This window comes from Bos taurus, chromosome 25, assembly GCF_002263795.3.
Source record: "Bos taurus isolate L1 Dominette 01449 registration number 42190680 breed Hereford chromosome 25, ARS-UCD2.0, whole genome shotgun sequence".
Taxonomy (NCBI): domain Eukaryota; kingdom Metazoa; phylum Chordata; class Mammalia; order Artiodactyla; family Bovidae; genus Bos; species Bos taurus.
The window spans coordinates 10,960,220-10,981,790 of NC_037352.1; the positions used below are offsets into that span (position 1 = coordinate 10,960,220).

At 43.3% G+C, this 21,571-nt stretch overlaps 1 protein-coding gene across 5 annotated transcripts in view; it reads left to right on the forward strand.

Moving 5' to 3' along the window:
* The window catches only part of SNX29 (sorting nexin 29), a 597,448-nt gene that overhangs the window by 278,044 nt on the left and 297,833 nt on the right, over positions 1-21,571 (forward strand). For all 5 annotated transcript variants that reach the window (XM_024984883.2, XM_059881310.1, NM_001076862.1 and 2 more), the window contains 1 exon segment: positions 13,830-13,936. In XM_024984883.2, coding sequence (XP_024840651.1) covers positions 13,830-13,936 — 107 coding nt within the window.

The following is a 21,571-nucleotide window of genomic DNA, read 5'->3' on the forward strand; positions in this document are numbered from 1 at the left end:
ATGAAGACTCATTCCTTTGCTGGAGCAAATGTGGGTCCCTGCTGCCTTGTGAGGTCACTGTCACCATACCCAGGAAGATTAGTTCTCCTTTGGAGCCTCCAAGTGTCCCCAGTCCCCGTCACACCACACCCGGCCCGCGGTCACAGGACCTGGCACACCTCCTCGTGTCCATAAGAATGTTCAAGGGAACCGTCTCTGAATTTTAGATGGTTCTTTATCCTCTTCCACGGCCTGCACCTCATACTGTTTGCAGCTGGGGTCATGCTAAGATTGTTCATATTGAAAGGAAAACAGTAATGTTATCATACTGTTTGCCAGGCCACTCTCCGTGGTAGCCGAAGCTTGGCTTAAAATAATTTAGGCAAAAAACCCCATGTGTTCTCTGGTGCCTTGCCTGCTAGTGAGACCAGCTTAGCATCTGCTTATTTCAGGTGACTTATCACAGATACCTCGGCAGGCTGCAAGGAGGCGAAAGGCTGTCCTGTTCTCCAAGTGTAAATAACAGTGGTGCTAACAAACCCACAGCCTCTCTAGAACATGAAAGATAGTTCTGATTAAAGTGAATGTGTTTGTACCAGACACACTTTCTGTGTCTCTCTGGGTGTAGAGAAGGCTTATTATTTTTGCCAATGTTTTTTCCATTTGGAATCTAACTTGGATAATTATGCCATCAAGGAAATACATACAGGAGAAGACTGCTGACTGCTCAGAGTTTGTACAAGTAAATAAAGTGTAAATTTTCCCGTGACTAATGTGGATGTTAAGTAGGTTGCCTGGGTTATGAGGCATTCTGTGCTAGACAGATAACCTAGATAGCTTCAGCTCTGGCACAAACCTCAGCTGGCCATATTGAGTCCTATATGAAGGTTTCTGTGAATGGAGCATTTGAAGATGCTTGGTCAACTCCAAAGTGCCAAGTAAGATGAAGCAATTATCACTGTTTTATTTTTATGAAGACCCATTGTGTATGGATGTAGCTTTCAAATTGTGTTTAGCAAATTAAATCCAGCCCTTACTCCATTTTGCTTTTGGATTTATGTTTTGGCCGTTTCGACACTGTATCCCTTATCCCATCCCCCACCCTCTGGCCACCATCCCCCAGGGCTATGTTCTAAGACCCCCAGTGGGTGTCTGAAACTGTGGATAATGCCAGATCCCATATATGCTGTTTTGTCCTGTACTAATAGGCAGGTTGTATCTACAGCATTGAATACACTGGACAAAGAGATGGTTCATGTCCTGAGCAGGGCAGGATGGTACAAGATTTCACCGTGCTACTCAGCATGGTACGTGATTAAAAACTGAATGTTTATTTCTGGAATTTTCCATTTAATATTTTTAGACCACAATTGACCACAGGTATCTGAAACCATGGAAATTAAATTGCAGATGGGGGCAGGCTACTATACAACTTTCTCCTCCATGGTTGAAATATCTAAACACGTGGGTCAGAGTTTCTTTCCGTCCTCTTTGTGCAGCGCTTGAGCAGGGCAGAAGGTCAAACTGTGGACAGAGATTGTTAATGAAAAAGTTTAGGCTTGAGACGGCATTGCTAGCCAGTGTTTTTAAGTCTTGTATTCTGGAATTCAGAGTGAGCCCTTTTGGACCCAGATTGTTTCCTCCTGGGCTGTTGAGTTGTCTTTCTGTGCCCAGATTTACTAGATCACTCTCAGGAAACATATCTTAAAACAGCAACAACAAACATGAAGTGCAATCAGTCACAGAGGTGTGTGTCTGTCGTTCAGATTTGATGTGCAGGATTCAATGGCAGTTACCCTCTCCAAGGTGACTGGTTTGCTGGAGGATGTGTGGAGAGGAGGAAGCAGTGCTGTAAGCTGCTGTTTTGGGCTCTCATATGACTTGATGTTACTCACACTTTTATTGTGCTGCTTTCCTTGAACACCTGCATGTGAACACCTGCTCCCATGGCAGGTGAAATCTTTTGGGCTAGAAAACACACTGATAGATGTGATGCTTGTACAAACTTCAACTAAAGGGACAAGTGGCTTCCGGTGCCTCGCCCCAGATTCACCTTGCCAGTAGAGAGGTGGCTCCCCTCACGTTCCTAATATTGATCTGTAGGCTGTAGAGGTACATCTCCTTCCATTCACCTGTTGATGGACACTTAGGCTGTGTCCATGTCTTGGCTATTGTAAATAATGTGCTGCTATGAACACTGGGGTGTATGTATTTTTTTTTTTTTTCCAAATTAGTGTTTTTATTTTCTTTGGATATATATCCAGGGGTGGCATTGCTGGATCATATGGTAGTTCTGTTTTTAGCTTTTGGAGGACCTCCATACTGTTTCCCACAGAAGCTGCACCAGTTTGCTTCCCTCCAGCATTTATTGTTTGTGGTCTTCTGATGATTAGCGGTTTTGATGGGGGTGATGCCGCTGGTGGCTTTGATTTTTATTTCTCTGATGATTAACAATGTTGAGCATCTTTCCATGTGTCTGTTTGCCATCTGTATATCTTTTTTTTTTTAATGTCTATTTAGATCTTCTGACCATTTTAAAATTGGGTTGTTTGTTTTTTAGATATTGAGCTGTAGAGAGCTGTGTATATATTTTGGATATTAACCTGTTATTGGTTATGTGAAAGTCACTCAGTTGTGTCTGACTCTTTGTGACCCCATGTACTATACAATCCATGGAATTCTCCAGGCCAGAATACTGGAGTGGGTAGCCTTTCCCTTCTCCAGGGGATTTTCCCAACCCAGGAATTGAACCCTGGTCTTCTGCATTGTAGGAGGATTCTTTACCAGCTGAGCCACAGGGAAGCCCAAGAATACTGTAGTGGGTAGCCTATCCCTCTCCACCTGATCTTCCCGACCCAGGAATCGACCTGGGGTTTCCTGCATTGCAAGTGGATTCTTTACCAACTGAGCTATTAGGGAAGTCCTGATACAAATAAAAAATTGGTTATGTTATTTGCAAATATTTTCTCCTTTTGGTAGCTTGTCTTTTCTGTTGTAGCTGATGGTTTCCTTTGTTGTGCAAAAGCTTCTAAGTTTAATTAGATCCCGTTTGTTTATTTTAGGAACATTGAAAAAATATTGCTGCACTTTATGTTGAACAGTGTTCTGCCTATGTTTTCTTTTAGGAGTTTTGTACTTTCTGGTTTTATATTTAGTTCTTTAATCCATTTTGCATTTATTTTTGTACATGGTATGAGAGAATGTTCTAATTTCATTCTTATACATGTATCTGTCCAGTTTTCCCAGCATCAGTAGTTGAAAAAACTATCTTTCCCCCATTGTATATTCTTGCCTCCTTTGTTTTAGATTAATTGACCTAAAGTGTGGGTTTATTTCTGGGCTTTCTATTCTGTTCTCTTGATCCTGCTGTCCTTTTTTATGTGAGTACCATACTGTTTTGATTGCTGTAGCTTTGTAGTATTGTCTGAAATCAAGGGAGTGTGATGCCTCCAGCTCTGTTCTTTCTTAAGATTGTTTTGTTTATTTGGGTCCTTAGAAGTATTTTAGTTCTGTGAAGAATGCCATTGGTATTTTGATAGGGATTGCATTGAATCTGTCTGAGAAGGCAATGGCACCCCACTCCAGTACTCTTGCCTGGAAAATCCCATGGGTGGAGGAGCCTGGTAGGCTGCAGTCCATGGGGTCGCTAAGAGTTGGACACAACTGAGTGACTTCACTTTCACTTTTCACTTTCACACATTGGAGAAGGAAATGGCAACCCACTCCGGTGTTCTTGCCTGGAGAATCCCAGGGATGGGGGAGCCTGGTGGGCTGCCGTCTATGGGGTCACACAGAGTCAGACACAACTGACGTGACTTAGCAGCAGCAGCAGCATTGAATCTGTAGATTGCCTTGAGTGTTATGGTCATTTTAACAATATTAGTTTTTCCATTTCATGGACACAGTGTATCTTTCTACCTGTTCGTGTTGTCTTCAGTTTCTTCCATAGGTGTTTTATAGTTTTCTGAGTACAGATTTTTTACCATCTTGGCTAGATTTATTCCTAGGTATTTTATTCTTTTTTATGTGACAGTAAGTGGAATTGTTTTTTAAATTTATCTTTTTTTATGGTTCGTTAGTAATGTATTGAGATACAATAGATTTCTGAATATTATTTTTGTATCCTGTAACTTTACTGAGTTCACTAATGAACTCTAGTAGGTATTTAGTGGTATCTTCTGGATTTTCTATATATAATATCATGTCATCAGCAAACTGTGACAGTGTTACTTCTTCCTTTCCAATTTGGATTCCTTTTATTTCTCTTTCCTGTCTGATTACCATGGCTAGGACTTCCAGTGCTATGCTGAACAAAAGTGGTGAGTGGGAATCCTTATTTTATTCTTGATCTTAGATTAAATGCATTCAGCTTTTTATTTGAAAACTAAAAATTTTTTTCACCAAATAAAATTGAATTTAGTTTTTCAGAGAATTGAATTTTAGTACAATATGAGCTTTGTCGATAAAAGACCTATGATTCCAGCCACCATCTTCCCCCACTTCCTACTACTCACAAGCAAACGCTTTAAACCATTTTCTAAAAAACTAATTTATTATTTTTGGCTCTGCTGGGTCTACATTGTGGCGAGCAGGCTTTCTCTAGTTGTGGCAAGTGGGGGCTGTTCTTCGCCGTAGCTTCTCATCGCAGTGGCTTCTGTTGCTGCAAAGCACGGGCTCTAGGCCCACATGCTACAGTAGCTGTGGCTCCCGGGCTTAGCTGCTCTGAGGCATGTAGAATCTTTCCAGCCAGGGTCAAACCTGTGTTCCTTACCCACAGTTCTTACCCACTGTGCCACCAGGGAATTCCTACTTTAAGCTTTTAACTGATTCTTTCAGTAGTTACCTTGATATCTCTGAATAATTTGTCTGTTATTTCTTGTTGATTTTTTTTTTTTTTTAAGTTGTTCAGTTCAGTTCAGTTGCTCAGTCGTGTCCGACTCCTTGTGACCTCTTGGACTTCAGCATGCCGGGCTTCCCTGCCCATCACCAACTCCCAGAGCTTGCTCAAACTCCGGTCCATCGAGTTGGTGATGTCATCCAACCGTCTCATCCTCTATGGTCCCCCTCTCCTCCTGTTTATTGACTTCTTATTGTGGAAGATGAAGGGTAGCATTCTCTGGTCCTTCACACCCTTGAAGTATGTGTGTACACACACACACACACACACACACACACACACACACAACACACACAAGCACACACCCTCCAGTTGTCATATAATCTAGCACAGTCACGTAATCATTTTGGTTCAGTCAGTGGTCCGTGATTACATTATTATGACTCTGAAAATGCTCTCCACAGCTCAGCCATGAGATACATACATACATGATCAGTATTTTTGGACAACTTTTACATTTCTTCAAAGTTAATGCTTAACTGTTTTGAGTTTAAAAATTTTTTTGGTATTATGTGTACTTTTCACTAATTCAACTCCAGAGGCTCCCTCAGTTGTAAAAATCTCAGTATTTTCAAACACTTGAGTCATCAGTGTCGTCCTGAGATGGTGTCTCCTGGAGTCCTCTGATCTTCAGCTGGAAGCAGCCTGACTCCTCTGTGTGCCTGTTCTTTCCAGTTCACTCCTCATTTATTGCAGTGTGATTCACATGCTGCACCAGTCACCCCTTACCGTGCACGGTTCACTGCTTCTTGGGACGTTCGCAAGGTTGTCCAAGCATCATTTTCTAGAACACTTTTATTACCCCAGAAAGAAACCCAAGACTCATGAGCAGTCACTCCCCATCCCTCCTTCCTCCAGACTTCTGGAAACCAGTACCTGCTCTGCACGTTTCATGATGTCATACAGTGTGAATCCTCTGTGGCTGGCTTCTTTCACTCAGCAGCATGTTTTCAAGGTATCTCCATATTGTGGCAAGGGTCAGCACGTCATTCCCTTTTAAAGCTAAATAATAATCCATTGGGCTTCCCTTGTGCTCAGCTGGTAAAGAATTCGCCTGCAATGCAGGAGACCTGGGTTCCATCCCTGGGTTGGGAAGACCCCCTGGAGAAGGGAAAGGCTACCCACTCTAGTATTCTGGCCTGGAGAATTCCATGGACTACCGTCCATGGGGTTGCAAAGAGTCAGACACGACTGAGCGACTTTCACTTTCACACTTTCACACAATGATCCATTGTGTTGTCACACTACACTTTGTTTATCCATTTATCCATGATGGGCCTGTGGGTTTCTTCCACTTTGGTTGTCATGAAGGATTTTCTCACAACTCACTTTTGTGTTGGGTCCCTGATATCTTGGCATCTCTGTGTTCCTCATTTTAGATTTCTTCTCTTCTTTGGGTGGGAGATAAAATTTTTGAGACGTTGCTTGTCTGTAAACGTCCTTAGCATTTCTCACATGGTTTGGCTCTGTAGATAATTCTAGGTTGGAAATCATTCCTCTCAGGGTGTTGAAGATAGCCCTTTATTGTTTTCTAGCTTACACTGATGCTGTTTAGAAATCCTATGCCATTTCTAATTTTTTTTAAGCATAAATATTTATTTATTTATTATTATTATTTTACTTTACAGTATTGTATTGGTTTTGCCATACATCAACATGCATCCGCCATGGGTGTACACGTGTTCCCCATCCTGAACACCCCTCCCACCTCCCTCCCCATACCATCCCTCTGGGTCATCCCAGTACACCATCCCCAAGCTTCCTGTATCCTGCATCGAACCTGGACTGACGATTCATTTCTTATAAGATATTATACATGTTTTAATGCCATTCTCCCAAATCATTCCCGCTTCCCTCTCCCACAGAGTCCAAAAGACTGTTCTATACATCTGTGTCTCTTTTGCTGTCTCGCGTACAAGGTTATCGTTACCATCTTTCTAAATTCCATATATATGCATTAGTGTACTGTATTGGTGTTTTTTTTTCTGGCTTACTTCACTCTGTATAATAGGCTCCGGTTTCATCCATCTCATTAGAACTGATTCAAATGTATTCTTTTTAATGGCTGAGTAGTACTCCATTGTGTATATGTACCACAGCTTTCTTATCCATTCATCTGCTGATGGACATCTAGGTTGTTTCCATGTCCTGGCTAATTTTTTATCCTTTGTAAAAATTCTCCTTCCACTCTGGGCACTTACACCCTCTCATCTTCGTCTCTGGTGTTCTGGAACTTCACTGTTAGCTTGTGATCGCCTAGCTTGTCCTCATGGAGCTCTTTCCTACTGAGCTCTTCGACCTCAGCACTCATTTCTGGGACATTTTAGTTCTGGGACATTTCTTGAATTGTGTCTTTGACTTCCTCCTCCTCTATTATTTTGTTTTTTCTTTCTTGAGCTCTTCTCACTTGGTAATGCGTGATTTCCTCTTTGGTTCTCTGTTTTGTCATCCTTTGGCTCTGCTCTCTAGAAGTTTCTTTGCCTTCTGTTCCCTTGTGCCTGATGCTGCATTTCTGCTGTCATGGTTTTGCTTTCCAAAGGGCTTTCTTACACTCTGTGGGTTTTTTCCAAATATCCTTCTCTTCCATTTCTCAACTTGCTCCTTCTCTTCTCTCTGGGAATGTGACACATAGCTTGCTTTTGAAGTGTTCTTCTTGCTTAATAATTTTCCTTTCCTACAGCTTGATTTCTCTGTTTGTTTATTCTAGTCCCTGTCTTTCATTTTAGGGGCTTGCCTTAAATAAAAGGTGATTCCTGGCTCTCTTCTCACATGCAAGAATGGGACGCTAAAACACTGATTAAAAACTACCCCTGATCATTTCCTGGTGGGGTGGTGGGGCTGTGCCATTTCCCTGAAAAGCCTCCCACATTGAGCCCTTTAGGGCTTTTCTCTTTGGCTGGTAGATTCTTAGGATCGGGCTATCAGTTCCCTTGCCTAGAGGTGTATGCCTGCTCCTCTCGGAGGTGGGTGGGTGGGTGGTGGCTCAGATGGTAAAGAATCTGCCTGCAACATGGGAGACCCAGGTTCAGTCCCTGGGTCAGGAAGATCTCCTGGAGAAGGGCATGGCAACCCACGCCAGTATTCTTGCCTAGAGAAATCCATGGACAGAGGAGCCTTGTGGACTGTAGTCCATGGGGTCCCAAAGAGTTGGACACGACTGAGTGACTAACACACTGGGAGTTGTGAAGGGGAGAAAAATGGGAGAACTGCAAAAGTTTATTATGTATTATTTTTACCTCTATTGTGAGTAAGATACCCCTGCCTTCAATTCAGGCACAGCTACTATTTTTTTTTTTTTCACCTTTTCCAAAGACTAAGCTCTTTCGTCATCTGCTAGTTGCTTCTTAAGACCGACTCGTTAATCCCTTCTTTGGACTGTTAGCTGGTGCTCACCCTTACTCCTAGAAGTGTCTCGTTTAGCAGTTTAAACAAGTTGTTCATTTTAATCAGAGTGTATTTTGGAATTGCCCACTTGCAGCTGAGAATGAAATTTTCTCAGGTCTGTCAAATTATTCACCAGTTGCTGGTCTACTTCTCAGCTTTTAAAATTTTGTTGTGTTTTCTTTCTGATTCTCATTTTTTGTAAGGGTGGTGCCTTTAGAAAGACTAAAAAAAAATCAATACTTACTCTTTATCGTGTCTCTGTTGTGATGTCCTTGTTCATTCGCTAAGTCGTGTCTGATCTTTGCAACCCCATGGACTGCAGCATGCCAGGCTTCCCTGTCCTTCACCATCTCCCAGAATTTGCTCAAATTCAAGTCCATTGAGTCAGTGATGCCATCTCATCCTCTGTTGCCTGCTTCTCCTCCTGCCTTTAGTCTTTCCCAGCATCAAGGTCTTTTCCAGTGCGTCGACTCTTTGCATCAGGTGGCCAAAGTATTGGAGCTTCAGCATCAGTTCTTCCAAAGAATAGTCAGGACTGATTTCCTTTAGAATTGACTGTTTGATCTCCCAGCAGTCAAAGGGACTCTCAAGAGTCTTCTCCAACACCACGGTTCAAAACCATGGTGTTTTGTTTACGGGTTTGTTTACGGGTTGACCCTCACATCCATACTTGACTACTGGAGAAACCGAGCTTTGACTAGACAGACCTTGGTTGGCAAAATAACGTCTGTGTTTTTTAATATGCTCTCTAGTTTTGTCATAGCTTTTCTTCAAAGGAGCACGCATATTTTAACTTCATGGCTGCAGTCACCATCTGTAGTGATTTTGGAACCCCCCAAAATAAAGTCTCTCACTGTTCCCATTGTTTCCCACCTACTTCCCATGAAGTGATGGGACCAGATGCCATGATCTTCCTTTTTTGAATGTTGAGTTTTAAGCCAGCTTTTTCAGTCTCCTCTTCCACTTTCATCTAAAGGGCTCTTTAGTTCCTCTTCATCTTCTGCCACAAGGATGGTGTCATCTGCATATCTGAGGTTATTGATATTTCTCCCAGCAAATATCTTGATTCCAGCTTGTGCTTCATCCAGCCCAACATTTCACATGATGTACTCTACATATAAGTTAAATAAGCAGGGTGACAATATACAATCTTGATGTACTCCTTTTCTAATTTGGAACCAGTCCGTTGTTCCATGTCCAATTCTAACTGTTGCTTCTTGACCTGCATACACATTTTTCAGAAGGCAGGTCAGGTGGTCTGGTATTCCCGTCTCTTTCAGAATTTTCCACAGTTTGTTGTGATCCACACAGTCAAAAGCTTTGGCATAGTCAATAAAGCAGAAATAGATGTTTTTCTGGAACTCTGTTGCTTTTTCAATGATCCAGCGGATATTGGCAGTTTGGTCTCTGGTTCCTCTGCCTTTTCTAAAACCAGCTTGAACATCAGGAAGTTCACGGTTCATGTATTGCTGAAGCCTGGCTTGGAGAATTTTAAGCATCACTTTACTACTGTGTGAGATGAGTGCAATTGTGTGGTAGTTTGAGCATTCTTTGGCATTGCCTTTCTTTGGGATTGGAATAATGAAAACTGACCTTTTCCAGTCCTGTAGCCACTGCTGAGTTTTCCAAATTTGCTGGCATATTGAGTGCAGCACTTTCACAGCATCATCTTTTAGGATTTGAAATAGCTCAACTGAAATTCCATCACCTCCACTGGCTTTGTTTGTAGTGATGCTTCCTAAGGCCCACTTGAGTTCGCATTCCAGGATGTCTGAGTCTAGCTGAGTGATCACTCCATCATGGTTATCTAGGTCATGAAGATCTTTTTTGTATAGTTCTTCTGTGTATTCTTGCCACCTTTTCTTAATATCTTCTGCTTCTGTTAGGTCCACACCATTTCTGTCCTTTATTGTGCCTATCTCTGCATGAAATTGTTCTCTTGGTATCTCTAATTTTCTGGAAGAGATCTATAGTCTTTCCCATTCTATTGTTTTCCTTTGATTTGTTTGCATTGATCACTTAGGAATGATGTCTTATCTCTTCTTGCTATTCTTTGGAACTCTGCATTCATATAGGTATATCTTTCCTTTTCTCCTTTGCATTTTGCTTCTCTTCTTTTCTCAGCCATTTGTAAGGCCTCCTCAGGAAACTGTTTTGCCTTTTTGCATTTCTTTTTCTTGGGGATAGTCTTGATCACTGCCTCCTGTACAATGTAATGAACCTCCGTCCATAGTTCTTTAGGCACTCTGTCTATCAGATCTAATCCCTTGAATCCATTTGTCACTTCCAGTATGTAATCATAAGGGATTTGATTTAGGTCATACCTGAATGATCTAGTGGTTTTCCCTACTTTCTTCAGTTTAAGTCTGAATTTGGCAATAAGGAGTTCATGGTCTGAGCCACAGTCAGCTCCTGGTCTTGTTTTTGCTGACTGTATAGAGTTTCTTTATCTTTGGCTGCAAAGAGTATAATCAATCTGATTTCGGTGTTGACCATCTGGTGATGTCCATGTATAGAGTTTTCTCTTGTGTTGTTGGAAGAGGGTGTTTGCTATGATCAGTGTATTCTCTTGGCAAAAGTCTGTTAGCTTTTGCCCTGCTTCATTTTGTACTCTAATTTCTTACTTGCCTGTTACTCTAGATATCTTTTGACTTTCTACCTTTGCATTCCAGTCCTCTATGATGAAAAGGACATTTTTTTTTGGTGTTAGTTCTAGAAGGTCTTGTAGGTCCTTATAGAACCGTTCACCTTCAACTTCTTCAGCATTAATGATTGGGGCATAGACTTGGATTACTGTGATATTGAATGGCTTGTCTTGGAAACAAGTAGAGATCATTCTGTCACTTTTGAGATGGTACCCAAGTACTGCATTTCAGACACTTGTTGACTATGAGAGCTACTCCATTTCTTCTAAGGGATTCTTGCCCACAGTGGTAGATATAATGGTCATCTGAATTAAATTCACCCATTCCGGTCCATTTTAGTTCACTGGTTCCTAAAATGTCGATGTTCAGTCATGCCATCTCCTGGTTGACCACATTCAGTTTACCTTGACTCATGGACCTAACATTCCAGGTTCCTATGCAATATTGTTCTTTATAGCATTGGACTTTATTGCCATCACCAGTCACATCCACATCTGGGCATTGTTTTCGCTTTGCCTCCATCTCTTCATTCTTTCTGGAGTTATTTGTCCACTCTTCTCCAGTAGCATATCTGGCACCTTTCGACCCGGGGAGTTCATCTTTCAGTGTCGTATCTTTTTGCCTTTTCACACTGTTCATGGGGTTCTCAAGGCAAGAATACTGAAGTGGTTTGCCATCCCGTTCTCCAGTAGACTGTGTTTTGTCAGAACTCTCCACCATGGCCCGTCCAGCTTGGGCGGCCCTACACAGCATGGCTCATAGTTTCATTGAGTTAGATGAGGCTGTGATCCATGTGATCAGTTTGATTAGTTTTCAGTGATTGTGGTTTCCATTCTGTTTGCCCTCTGATGGATAAGAATGAGGCTTATGGAAGCTTCCTGATGGGAAATGCCTTGCAGTTTTATTCAAGCATGTTCTGTATGGTCACTCAGATGCCTGGACCAGCTGTAGCCTGATGGAGGCTCCATGAAGGGCTGAAGGTGGAGCCATGGATCAGGCCCAGAAGCCACTCCCATTTTGCTCAGTCTTTCCCAGTGTTGACTTCTGCCTGAGTGCCTGACCAGCATCTGTGCCTCCCACATCCCCGTGGCTGGAGGACTATGCGTAGCTTCCTGTTTTGCCTCATTGCTGTCTCATCACACTTGACTGGTGCATCCAGGAGTCTCATCTTAGGACACAGGCCTCTGCAGCCCTGATGCTTGTTTTCAGACCCGGCGAGAGTCTACAGTCTTAAATCACACCACTGGATTTTCTTAACTGCTCATGTGGCCATTTTTCCTACTCTTGTTCTCCTGCTTATCTTGGAATTATCTGGCTCTTTTCCAGGTTTTATCTACTTCTGTCGTATTTTATCAGTTTCTATTGTAGAAGCAATTTCCATGGGCATCTACTGTGCAGATTTTTTTATTGAAGTCTAGTTGATTTACAGTGTTGTGTTAGCTTCAAGGATATAGCAGAGTAATTCAGTTGTGCATATATATCTTTTCAGATTCTTTTCCATTATAGGTCACTTTAAGATAGCAAGTGTAGCTCCTTGTATTATACGGTAGGCCCTTGTTGTTTTCCTATTTTATATACAGTCATGTGTATATGTTGATCCCAAACTCCTGATATAGCCACCACTGAACTACCACCTTTGGTAATCATAAGTTTTTTTTCTTTGTGAATCTATTTTTGTTTTGCTGAGAAGTTCACGTACCTCAGTTTTTTTGATTCCACATATAAATGATACCCTATGGCATTTGTCTTTCTCTGTATGACTTACTGCACTTAGTATGACAATCTCTGGGTCCATACATGTTGCTGCAAATGGCATTATTTCAGTCCTTTTTATGGCTGAATAGTATTTCATTTGTATATGTACCCCGTCGTCTTTACCATTCATCTGCCAATGGACATTTAGGTTGGTTCCATGTCCTGGCTGTTGTAAATCATGCTGCTGTCAATTGGGATGCATGTATCCTTTCAAATTAAAAGTTTCCTCTGGGTAGAGGCCCAGGGTCTAGACTTGCAGGATCCTATGGTAACGCTATTTTTAGCTCATACAGCTTAATATGGAAAAAACAACCCAATCAAAAATGAGCTGAAGACCTAAACAGATAGTTCTCCAAAGAAGACATATAGATGATCAACAGACACATGAAAAGAATCAATATCACTAATTATTATAGAAATACAAATCAAAACTACGATGAGTTATCACCTCACAACAGTCAAAATGGCCATCAATAAGTCTACAAATTGTGAATGCTAAAGATGGTGTGGGAACATGGGAGCCCTCCTGTACCACTGGTGGGAGTGTAACTTGTTGCAGGCATTATGGAGGACAGTGTGAAGGTTTCTTATAATACTGTGCTAATTCTTGTGCTGATCTGAGAGCCCGTATTTCGTGGAGATGTCTTTGCATTATCATTGTGCACTGGCTTTGGAGTTTTTCCAGAAGCTTCCTTGATTCTAGATGCTGCCTGAGCGGCCCTACTGCCATCTCACTTCATGCTGTAGGCAGGTACTACCTCCCTGAAAAACTTTTTGGTGGAGAAAAAGAAAATTAACCAACATAGAAGATGCGCATGTAGGCTCTTATATCTTGTCAAAGCATCATCTGTTTCCCCTGAAATGGAAAGTAGCGACAAGATTGTTCCCTAGACGTCTGTGCGTCTATCTCGAGGACAGTTATTCCGTTTTTAAATATAGCTTATCATTCACTTTATTGTACTTGTGTGAAAATGATGCAATGTGGAAGTAGTTAGTAATTGTGATTTTTTTTTTTTTCTTCTTTAACAAGAGCTTTCTTTCCAGAGAAGCCATTTGGAAAAGAAGAAAAACAATTTTTTTCTTCAGAAAAAAATTCTACAGAAAAAAAATTTAATTGAGGAAATTATAGTTGATTAAGTTACTTACAGAAGTCTTTCTTTTCCCAAAAGTTGTCCCAAATCTTTGGAACATTGATGGAGAAGTTACAGTCCCTGAGCAGAAACCCGGAGAAGTTGCCGAGGAACTCGCAAGCTCCTATGAAAGAAAGCTCATCGAGGTAAGGCTGATGGCGTTGATGTGTATCTCCGACATTGGTTGCCTACAGGACTTTTCAGACACGGCCCTAGTGTGTTAGACAGATGTTGGCAAAACAACCAGTGGCCATTGCCCCACCACCTCCCCCACCAACAAACAAATCGTAAAATGGTTAAACCACATTGTAATTGATATAGAACCCTAAGACGTGGTTCTTTGAAAGGTATCATTTAATGAGAAACCTGTGGTAAGAGAGAAAACACATATAATGTGAAGAATAAGAAAACAATTGTACTCTTGGATTTGGAGAATATTTAAAACAGAAGAGAGTATCACATCCAACATTGTGCTGAGAAATGGGATAATATCGATGTAGTGGACTGCTAGAATCACATGATGCGGTTAGTTTCTGGGTCGTCTCTGGCCAGTCTCTCCGACTCTGGGACCTTCCTGGTGGCGTGCGCATCACTTAGCCAAGAAGGATTCCAGTGGGAAGCCTTCTGGGAGGTTGGTGGGACTTGTGGGCTGGTGTCTTCTCTTTCCTTTTGATCTTTCCTGAATTCTTCTGGTTGGTGGTAGCTTGTTAGTTCCATGTTCCTTCCCAGGACCTCCTGCTTAAGATAACTCATGCAGGTGAGTTACTATGGCACCTGGCCAGGGTGGGTGGTTTCGGTCAGTGGTTCCTCTAACACCCGGAGGGTCTCTGCCACCACCACGCCCATCTGTGGACCCTCATTCTGTGGGGTCATGAGACCAGAATTGGCTGTTGGTAGAAAGCCCAAGTGGAGAGAGGAACAAGCCCCTTACTCTCAGGAGCTGGCGAATTCTGAGTCTCTGGGTGGCAGAGGCTCTCTTCGATCTCTATTCTCACTGACTGTTTGTTGCCAAGTGGTGACTTTAGCTAAATAGTCCTAGAATGAAAGTATTTAAAATTCTCCTGGGACAGGGACATCTCTGGTTGCTGAATGAATGAAGAGTCACTGAGCTAGGAAGGGTGAAGGGTTCTGGCCAGGGGGAAACGGCTTGGGAGCTTCTGTCCCTTCAGGGAAACCAGGATAAGGTGTCCACTTGTACAGATGTCGACAGACCCGCCAAGTGTAGAGACCAGCATTCGTGTCCCCGGATTCCTTTGGACTCTGGGCCTGGGGCGGCGATCTAGGGGGCTGACATGCTCATCGGAAGCTCAAGCTTGAAAGGGGGTCAGGAGGAAGTAACTGCCTGACCCACTGAGGAAGCACCACGGTCCATTCATGGGCTGACTGCTCAGTTGGTTGGCTGGTTGATTCAGTGTTTGTTGGGTGCCCTCTCCCCACCTCCTGTGACTGTGAGAGGGTCTCACAACCTCCCTGTGTTCCAGCATTGACGGGCAGGAAAGATCTAGGTGTCTGATGTGAAGTTGGTGTCCCACCCCCTGACATCATTGCTCTTGTTGCCTGCGAGCGAGATCGGTGCTGAACTCCTACATCAGAGGGAATGGCAGTCGGGGTAGATTGATCGTGCCAGCCTTAAACCTTCTCCATGTCTTTGTTACCCCTGGGAGAAGAGGAGTCAGTGTCTCTGGTCAGTGAGCTCGATGAGAGGTGAGGTTGGAGTGGAGATGGTCCTCCCATGGCATTCACTACCCTGCACTCATTTTTCATTGTTTTTGTTTGCAAAGTGAGGTGCTGTCAGCCATCTTTCATTTGTGAATAGCCTTCGAGCTGCATTTTATCACGACTTCTGCCAAACCCTCTCTGTTGGCCTTAATCAAGCCCATTCTTCGTGATGCTCGTCTGTCATTTTATTAATGGGTCGGTTTTTACCAAGAAGAGTTGTAAACACACGTTGGAGTGGAGTAATGAAAGGATGTGGGGGAAGAGTCCACATGTTCTCTTTCCATTTCAAAAGGGCAAAAGAAGCAAAAACATTTTGTTTGAAGTAATATGACTATTTAAAACACCCCAGCAGTTGAATGACTCTCCTCTGATTCATCCCAGTGAAATTGGAGTTCCCGAGCCTTCTTTCTCTAGGTGTCTTTCAAAGCATTAAAACCATTCCACCCACCTGCACACAGCTGCACCAAAAGCTGAGAAGCCAGAGCAACACCGTACATAGTGGCTGGTAAGACTCAGGGGCCCGGATTGGAAGGAGTGTGCAAAGATAGTTCCTGACACCCTGTGATGGTCAACTTTTGAAATCAGGATGGAAGAGAGTCCTGGCAGGCGTAGGTTAATCTGGCAGGAAAGAATACTAATATCAAACATCGTGTAAGAGCCGCGGTAATCCTGGCAGCCTGCTGGCAGCGTGTACTTTCAGTTCTGCTTGCTGCACTGAGGCGTCACGTCTGCACCCTCGCGGTCTTCAGCCGAGTTCCTTGAGGAAGCTGCTGTCCACTGATGAGATTTTGAGACGTGAAGTAGCTTGTCTGGGGTTCCCCAGCTGAAAAGAAGCAGGGCTGAGTTTGAATCCCTCAGGGCATCTAGCCCCAGGGCCCAGACTCATCTTCCAGTTGTGTACTTGAAGGCTGGGCTCCCTGAGGAAAAGAGTCTTTGAAGAGAAGGGCTAGGCAGTGGTCCCATTGAGCCAGACGTGGAGGGAGATGAGGGGGTCCCCAGCAGTAGCTGACGGACGTGTGGCCTGTCAGCCATTTTGAACCTGCTGGAGGGGCCTTCGTTCACACCCTCACTTACCGCGTGAGGAAGAAACTCGTTCTATCGGCTCTGGTACCAACCTGCTTCTGAAGCGACTAGCAGGAGTATGCCAGGCTGGGAGCTTCTCTGGCGACCTGTGGCTATTGACTTTTTCAGGGTATATTTATTGCCCAGTTTGGCTCCAGCACACAGTAGGAGCTTTGTAAGTATTGAATGGGATGACAGCCAGTCAAGTGGGTTCAGCTACTCAGGGTCATGTTCAAAGAGTGGTAGACGGACTTCTCTCACTGCTCAGGGTGAGAGAGGGAGTTGTACCGGGTACGCCTTCTACTCAGAGCATCCTGGTGGAGGGGATTCCGTATCTAATAAGAGGAATCAGGGCTCTTTGGAGGAGATGCACATTTTTCTGCTGTCAGTTTTAGGAGAAGTTTTAGCTTAGAGAGTCTGGAGGGGACTTTGAGTGACAGATGGGTGGTACCAGCTCATCCAGCACATATTTACTGAGTCCCCCTGAGTGTCCAGCCTTCAGCTTCCTGTTCTCTTATCTTCAGCGGCTTCCCTTCCCCCAGGAGCAGTAGAATTGATAACTCTAGAAAGTGAGCCAACAGAGATGTGAGTCTGAAGCAGAGACATTCCTCAAATGGCTTCTTCTTGCCTAGACTGAGTTTTCCTTCATTTTTGACTGCAGAGTCAGTGATGTTTCATCCATGGGAAGCATCTGTATAACCAAGGCTCATCGGTGTCGGTTACACAGATGAACAAGACACAGTATCTGCCCCTGGGGAAGCTCACCTGGGTAGGGGGTGAGGAAGACATGTCCATTATGATCATTAAGAAACAGGTTTGAAGGGCCAGAGGTGCAGGCATAGAGTGACACCTGCCTCATGGGCTCCTTGAGCTATGTCCTTGGCAGTTTTGCAGTTCGGGTGTCTACTTTCTGCTGCTGCTGCTGCTGCTAAGTTGCTTCAGTCTACTTGGAACTTCTCAAATGTTCCTCTCCTTTTCTTTGGGACTGTCAATGATGATGCTCAGAAATTTCTTTTGTCCACTTCCCATCCCTCCTGAAGATCTCAGCATCAGAGGAAATGGATTTGTTCTCACCAAGGGCTTTGAGGATAAAAGATCCTGGATGTGTCCAAGATAGATCTCCTCTAAGATTCTTAACACTTTCAAATACAGTTCTCTTGCTTTGGACTCATTTCCCACTTTTTCCCTAGCAGTTGCCATCAAGAAAAATGGAGAATGTTGATAGCATTCAGACTTTGGACCCACATCGCCTCCTATAGCCTGGTGGCTTGGAGAGCACAGGTGTCCTGCGTCAGACTGAGTTCACCTTGGCCCTCTCACCACCGTGTACCCCTGAGCAGGTCACCTGACCTCTCTACACCTCAGTGTTGCTGTCAGTAAAACTGGGCAGGTAATACCTACTGGTCGAGTTGCTTTGAGGATTAAATGTAAAGAATCCACTTCAGTGCCTGGAGTAGACAGGAGGTTCCCTTGTGCTCGCTTCTTCCCTTCTGTGCTGACGTTCTCTGGAGAATGGTGGCCCCACCATGTCCTGCCATCTCAGTTGGGGGGTAAACTCTGCCTCCTTTGGCCTGGGGGCAGGCCTGTGAGCTGAGCCATGGCAGTTGGGGCTTTAGCTCCTGAATTGACCAAGAATGGCAAGAATGCTTGAGAGGCCATTTATTCAACAGCCAGGTCCTGATGACTTTCTGTTTGCTCCTATGGGTACTGGCCAGAGCTATTCTGGCTTCATTTCCTTCTCTGGGTCAAGTTCTCCCAATTTCCTGACTGTTGACAGTAATTCTTTTGTAGCTCAGGTTAGAATCTGTCTCTCTTACTTCCGAAGTACCTTGGCTCAGGGGTCCCCGACCTCAGCGATCTAATGCCTGATGATCTGAGGTGGAGTGAATGTAACAATAATAGAAATAAAGTGCACATATAAATAAATGTAATGCACTCGAATCATCCCCAAACCATCATCATCCCCTGACCCCCAGTCTGTAGAAAAATTATCTTCCGTGAAACCTGCCTCTGGTGCCAGAAAGGTTGGGGGCCGCTGCCTTAGTTGATACGAAGCTTTGAAAGTGTCAGCGACGCACAGATGCCTCCCCCTTCCCTGTCTGTCCATCCAGGCTCCTCTGTTCTGCCTTCTCCATGCTGGCCTAGGTCTTGCTCACAGCCCCGCTTCCCCCCACCGTCTGCCTGCCTGTGTGCTGTGTACGATGCTGCCAGTCCGTCCTCAGCAAACAGATCTTTACTTCCTCCTGTGTGGAAGGACTCAGCTAGCTGTTGATTGATTTTTCAAATTATAGGATACTTATCATTTACTGTGTGAATGTAGTTAGTCCCTGAATTTTTGCTCATGGGTGAAATAAATGTGTATTAGTGGCATTTGTTCTCATTATAAAGGCAGAGTTACTATTAATGGAAAAGTAAGCTTAAGCATCAAGCTGGTAAAAAATACATTCATAATCACATGCTGTGGATAACTGTGAATGTGATCATCATTTTAATAAAACGGAAGAGTTCCTGAAGCAGCTAGGACCTTGGGAGGAGTTATACCAGCAGGGCTGGCTTCGTAAATCGGCACCAGTGGGTTCTAACACTCTTGATGGATCTGAGAGTCATTTTTATACAAACAAAAACAGACTTTTAAATAGAAGCCTGTGTTCTGTGTAAGGGTTCAGAATACCAAACTCTGAGCTGAGATCTCCATTAAACTGTTCCTCAAAATGAAACATTTTGTGTGGGTTTGTATTTGTGTTTTATTTTTATTTATTTTTTAAATTTAAATTTATTTATTTTAATTGGATGCTAATTACTTTACAATATTGTATTGGTTTTGCCATACATGAATCCACCACGGGTGTACACATGCTCCCCATCCTGATACCCCCTCCCGCCCCACTCCCTGTACCATCCCTCTGGGTCATCCCAGTGCACCAGCCCCAAGCATCCTGTATCCTGCATCGAACCTGGACTGGCGATTCGTTTCTTATATGATATTATACATGTTTCAATGCCATTCTCCCAAATCATCCCACCCTCTCCCTCTCCCACAAAGTCCAAAAGACTGTTCTATACATCTGTGTGTCTTTTGCTGTCTCGCATACAGGGTTATCGTTACCATCTTTCTAAATTCCATATATATGCGTTAGTATACTGTATTGCAGAGGAACCAGAGATCAAATTGCCAACATCCACTGGATCATAGAAAAAGCAAGAGAGTTCCAGAAAAACATCTATTTCTGCTTTATTGACTATGCCAAAGCCTTTGACTGCATGGATCACAATAAACTGTGGAAAATTCTGAAAGAGATGGGAATACCAGACCACCTGATCTGCCTCTTAAGAAATGTGTATGCAGGTCAGGAAGCAGCAGTTAGAACTGGACACGGAACAACAGACTGGTTCCAAGTAGGAAAAGGAGTTCGTCAAGGCTGTATATTGTCACCCTGTTTATTTAACTTATATGCAGAGTACATCATGAGAAACGCTGGACTGGAAGAATTCCACACAAGCTGGAATCAAGATTGCCGGGAGAAATATCAGTAACCTCAGATATGCAGATGACACCACCCTTATGGCAGAAAGTGAAGAGGAACTCAAAAGCCTTTTGATGAAAGTGAAAGTGGAGAGTGAAAACGTTGGCTTAAAGCTCAACATTCAGAAAACGAAGATCATGGCATCCGGTCCCATCACTTCATGGGAAATAGATGGGGAAACAGTGGAAACAGTGTCAGACTTTATTTTTCTGGGCTCCAAAATCACTACAGATGGTGACTGCAGCCATGAAATTAAAAGACGCTTACTCCTTGGAAGGAATGTTATGACCAACCTAGATAGCATATTCAAAAGCAGAGACATTACTTTGCCAACAAAGGTTCATCTAGTAAAGGCTATGGTTTTTCCTGTGGTCATATATGGATGTGAGAGTTGGACTGTGAAGAAGGCTGAGCGCTGAAGAATTGATGCTTTTGAACTGTGGTGTTGGAGAAGACTCTTGAGAGTCCCTTGGACTGCAAGGAGATCCAACCAGTCCATTCTGAAGGAGATCAGCCCTGGGATTTCTTTGGAAGGAATGATGCTAAAGCTGAAACTCCAGTACTTTGGCCACCTCATGTGAAGAGTTGACTCATTGGAAAAGACTCTGATGCTGGGAGGGATTGGGGGCAGGAGGAGAAGGGGACGACAGAGGATGAGATGGCTGGATGGCATCACTGACTTGATGGACGTGAGTCTGAGTGAACTCTGGGAGTTGGTGATGGACAGGGAGGCCTGGCATGCTGCGATTCATGGGGTCTCAAAGAGTCGGACACGACTGAGCGACTGATCTGATCTGATACTGTATTGGTGTTTTTCTATCTGGCTTACTTCACTCTGTATAATATGCTCCAGTTTCATCCACCTCATTAGAACTGATTCAAATGTATTCTTTTTAATGGCTGAATAATACTCCATTGTGTATGTATGTACCACAGCTTTCTTATCCATTCATCTGCTGATGGACATCTAGGTTGCTTCCATGTTCTTGCTATTATAAACAGTGCTGCGATGAACATTGGGGTGTCTTTTTCAATTCTGGTTTCCTCAATGTGTATGCCCAGCAGTGGGATTTCTGGGTCATAAGGCAGTTCTATTTCCAGTTTTTTTAAGGAATCTCCACACTGTTCTCCATAGTGGCTGTACTAGTTTGCATTCCCACCAACAGTGTAAGAGGGTTCCCTTTTCTCCACACCCTCTCCAGAATTTATTGCTTGTAGACTTTTGGATCGCAGCCATTCTGACTGGCGTGAAATGGTACCTCATTGTGGTTTTGATTTGCATTTATCTGATAATGAGTGATGTTGAGCATCTTTTCATGTGTTTGTTAGCCATCTGTATGTCTTCTTTGGAGAAATGTCTGTTTAGTTCTTTGGCCCATTTTTTGATTGGGTCATTTATTTTTCTGGAACTGAGCTTCAGGAGTTGCTTGTATATTTTTGAGATTAATTTTTTATCAGTTGCTTCATTTGCTATTA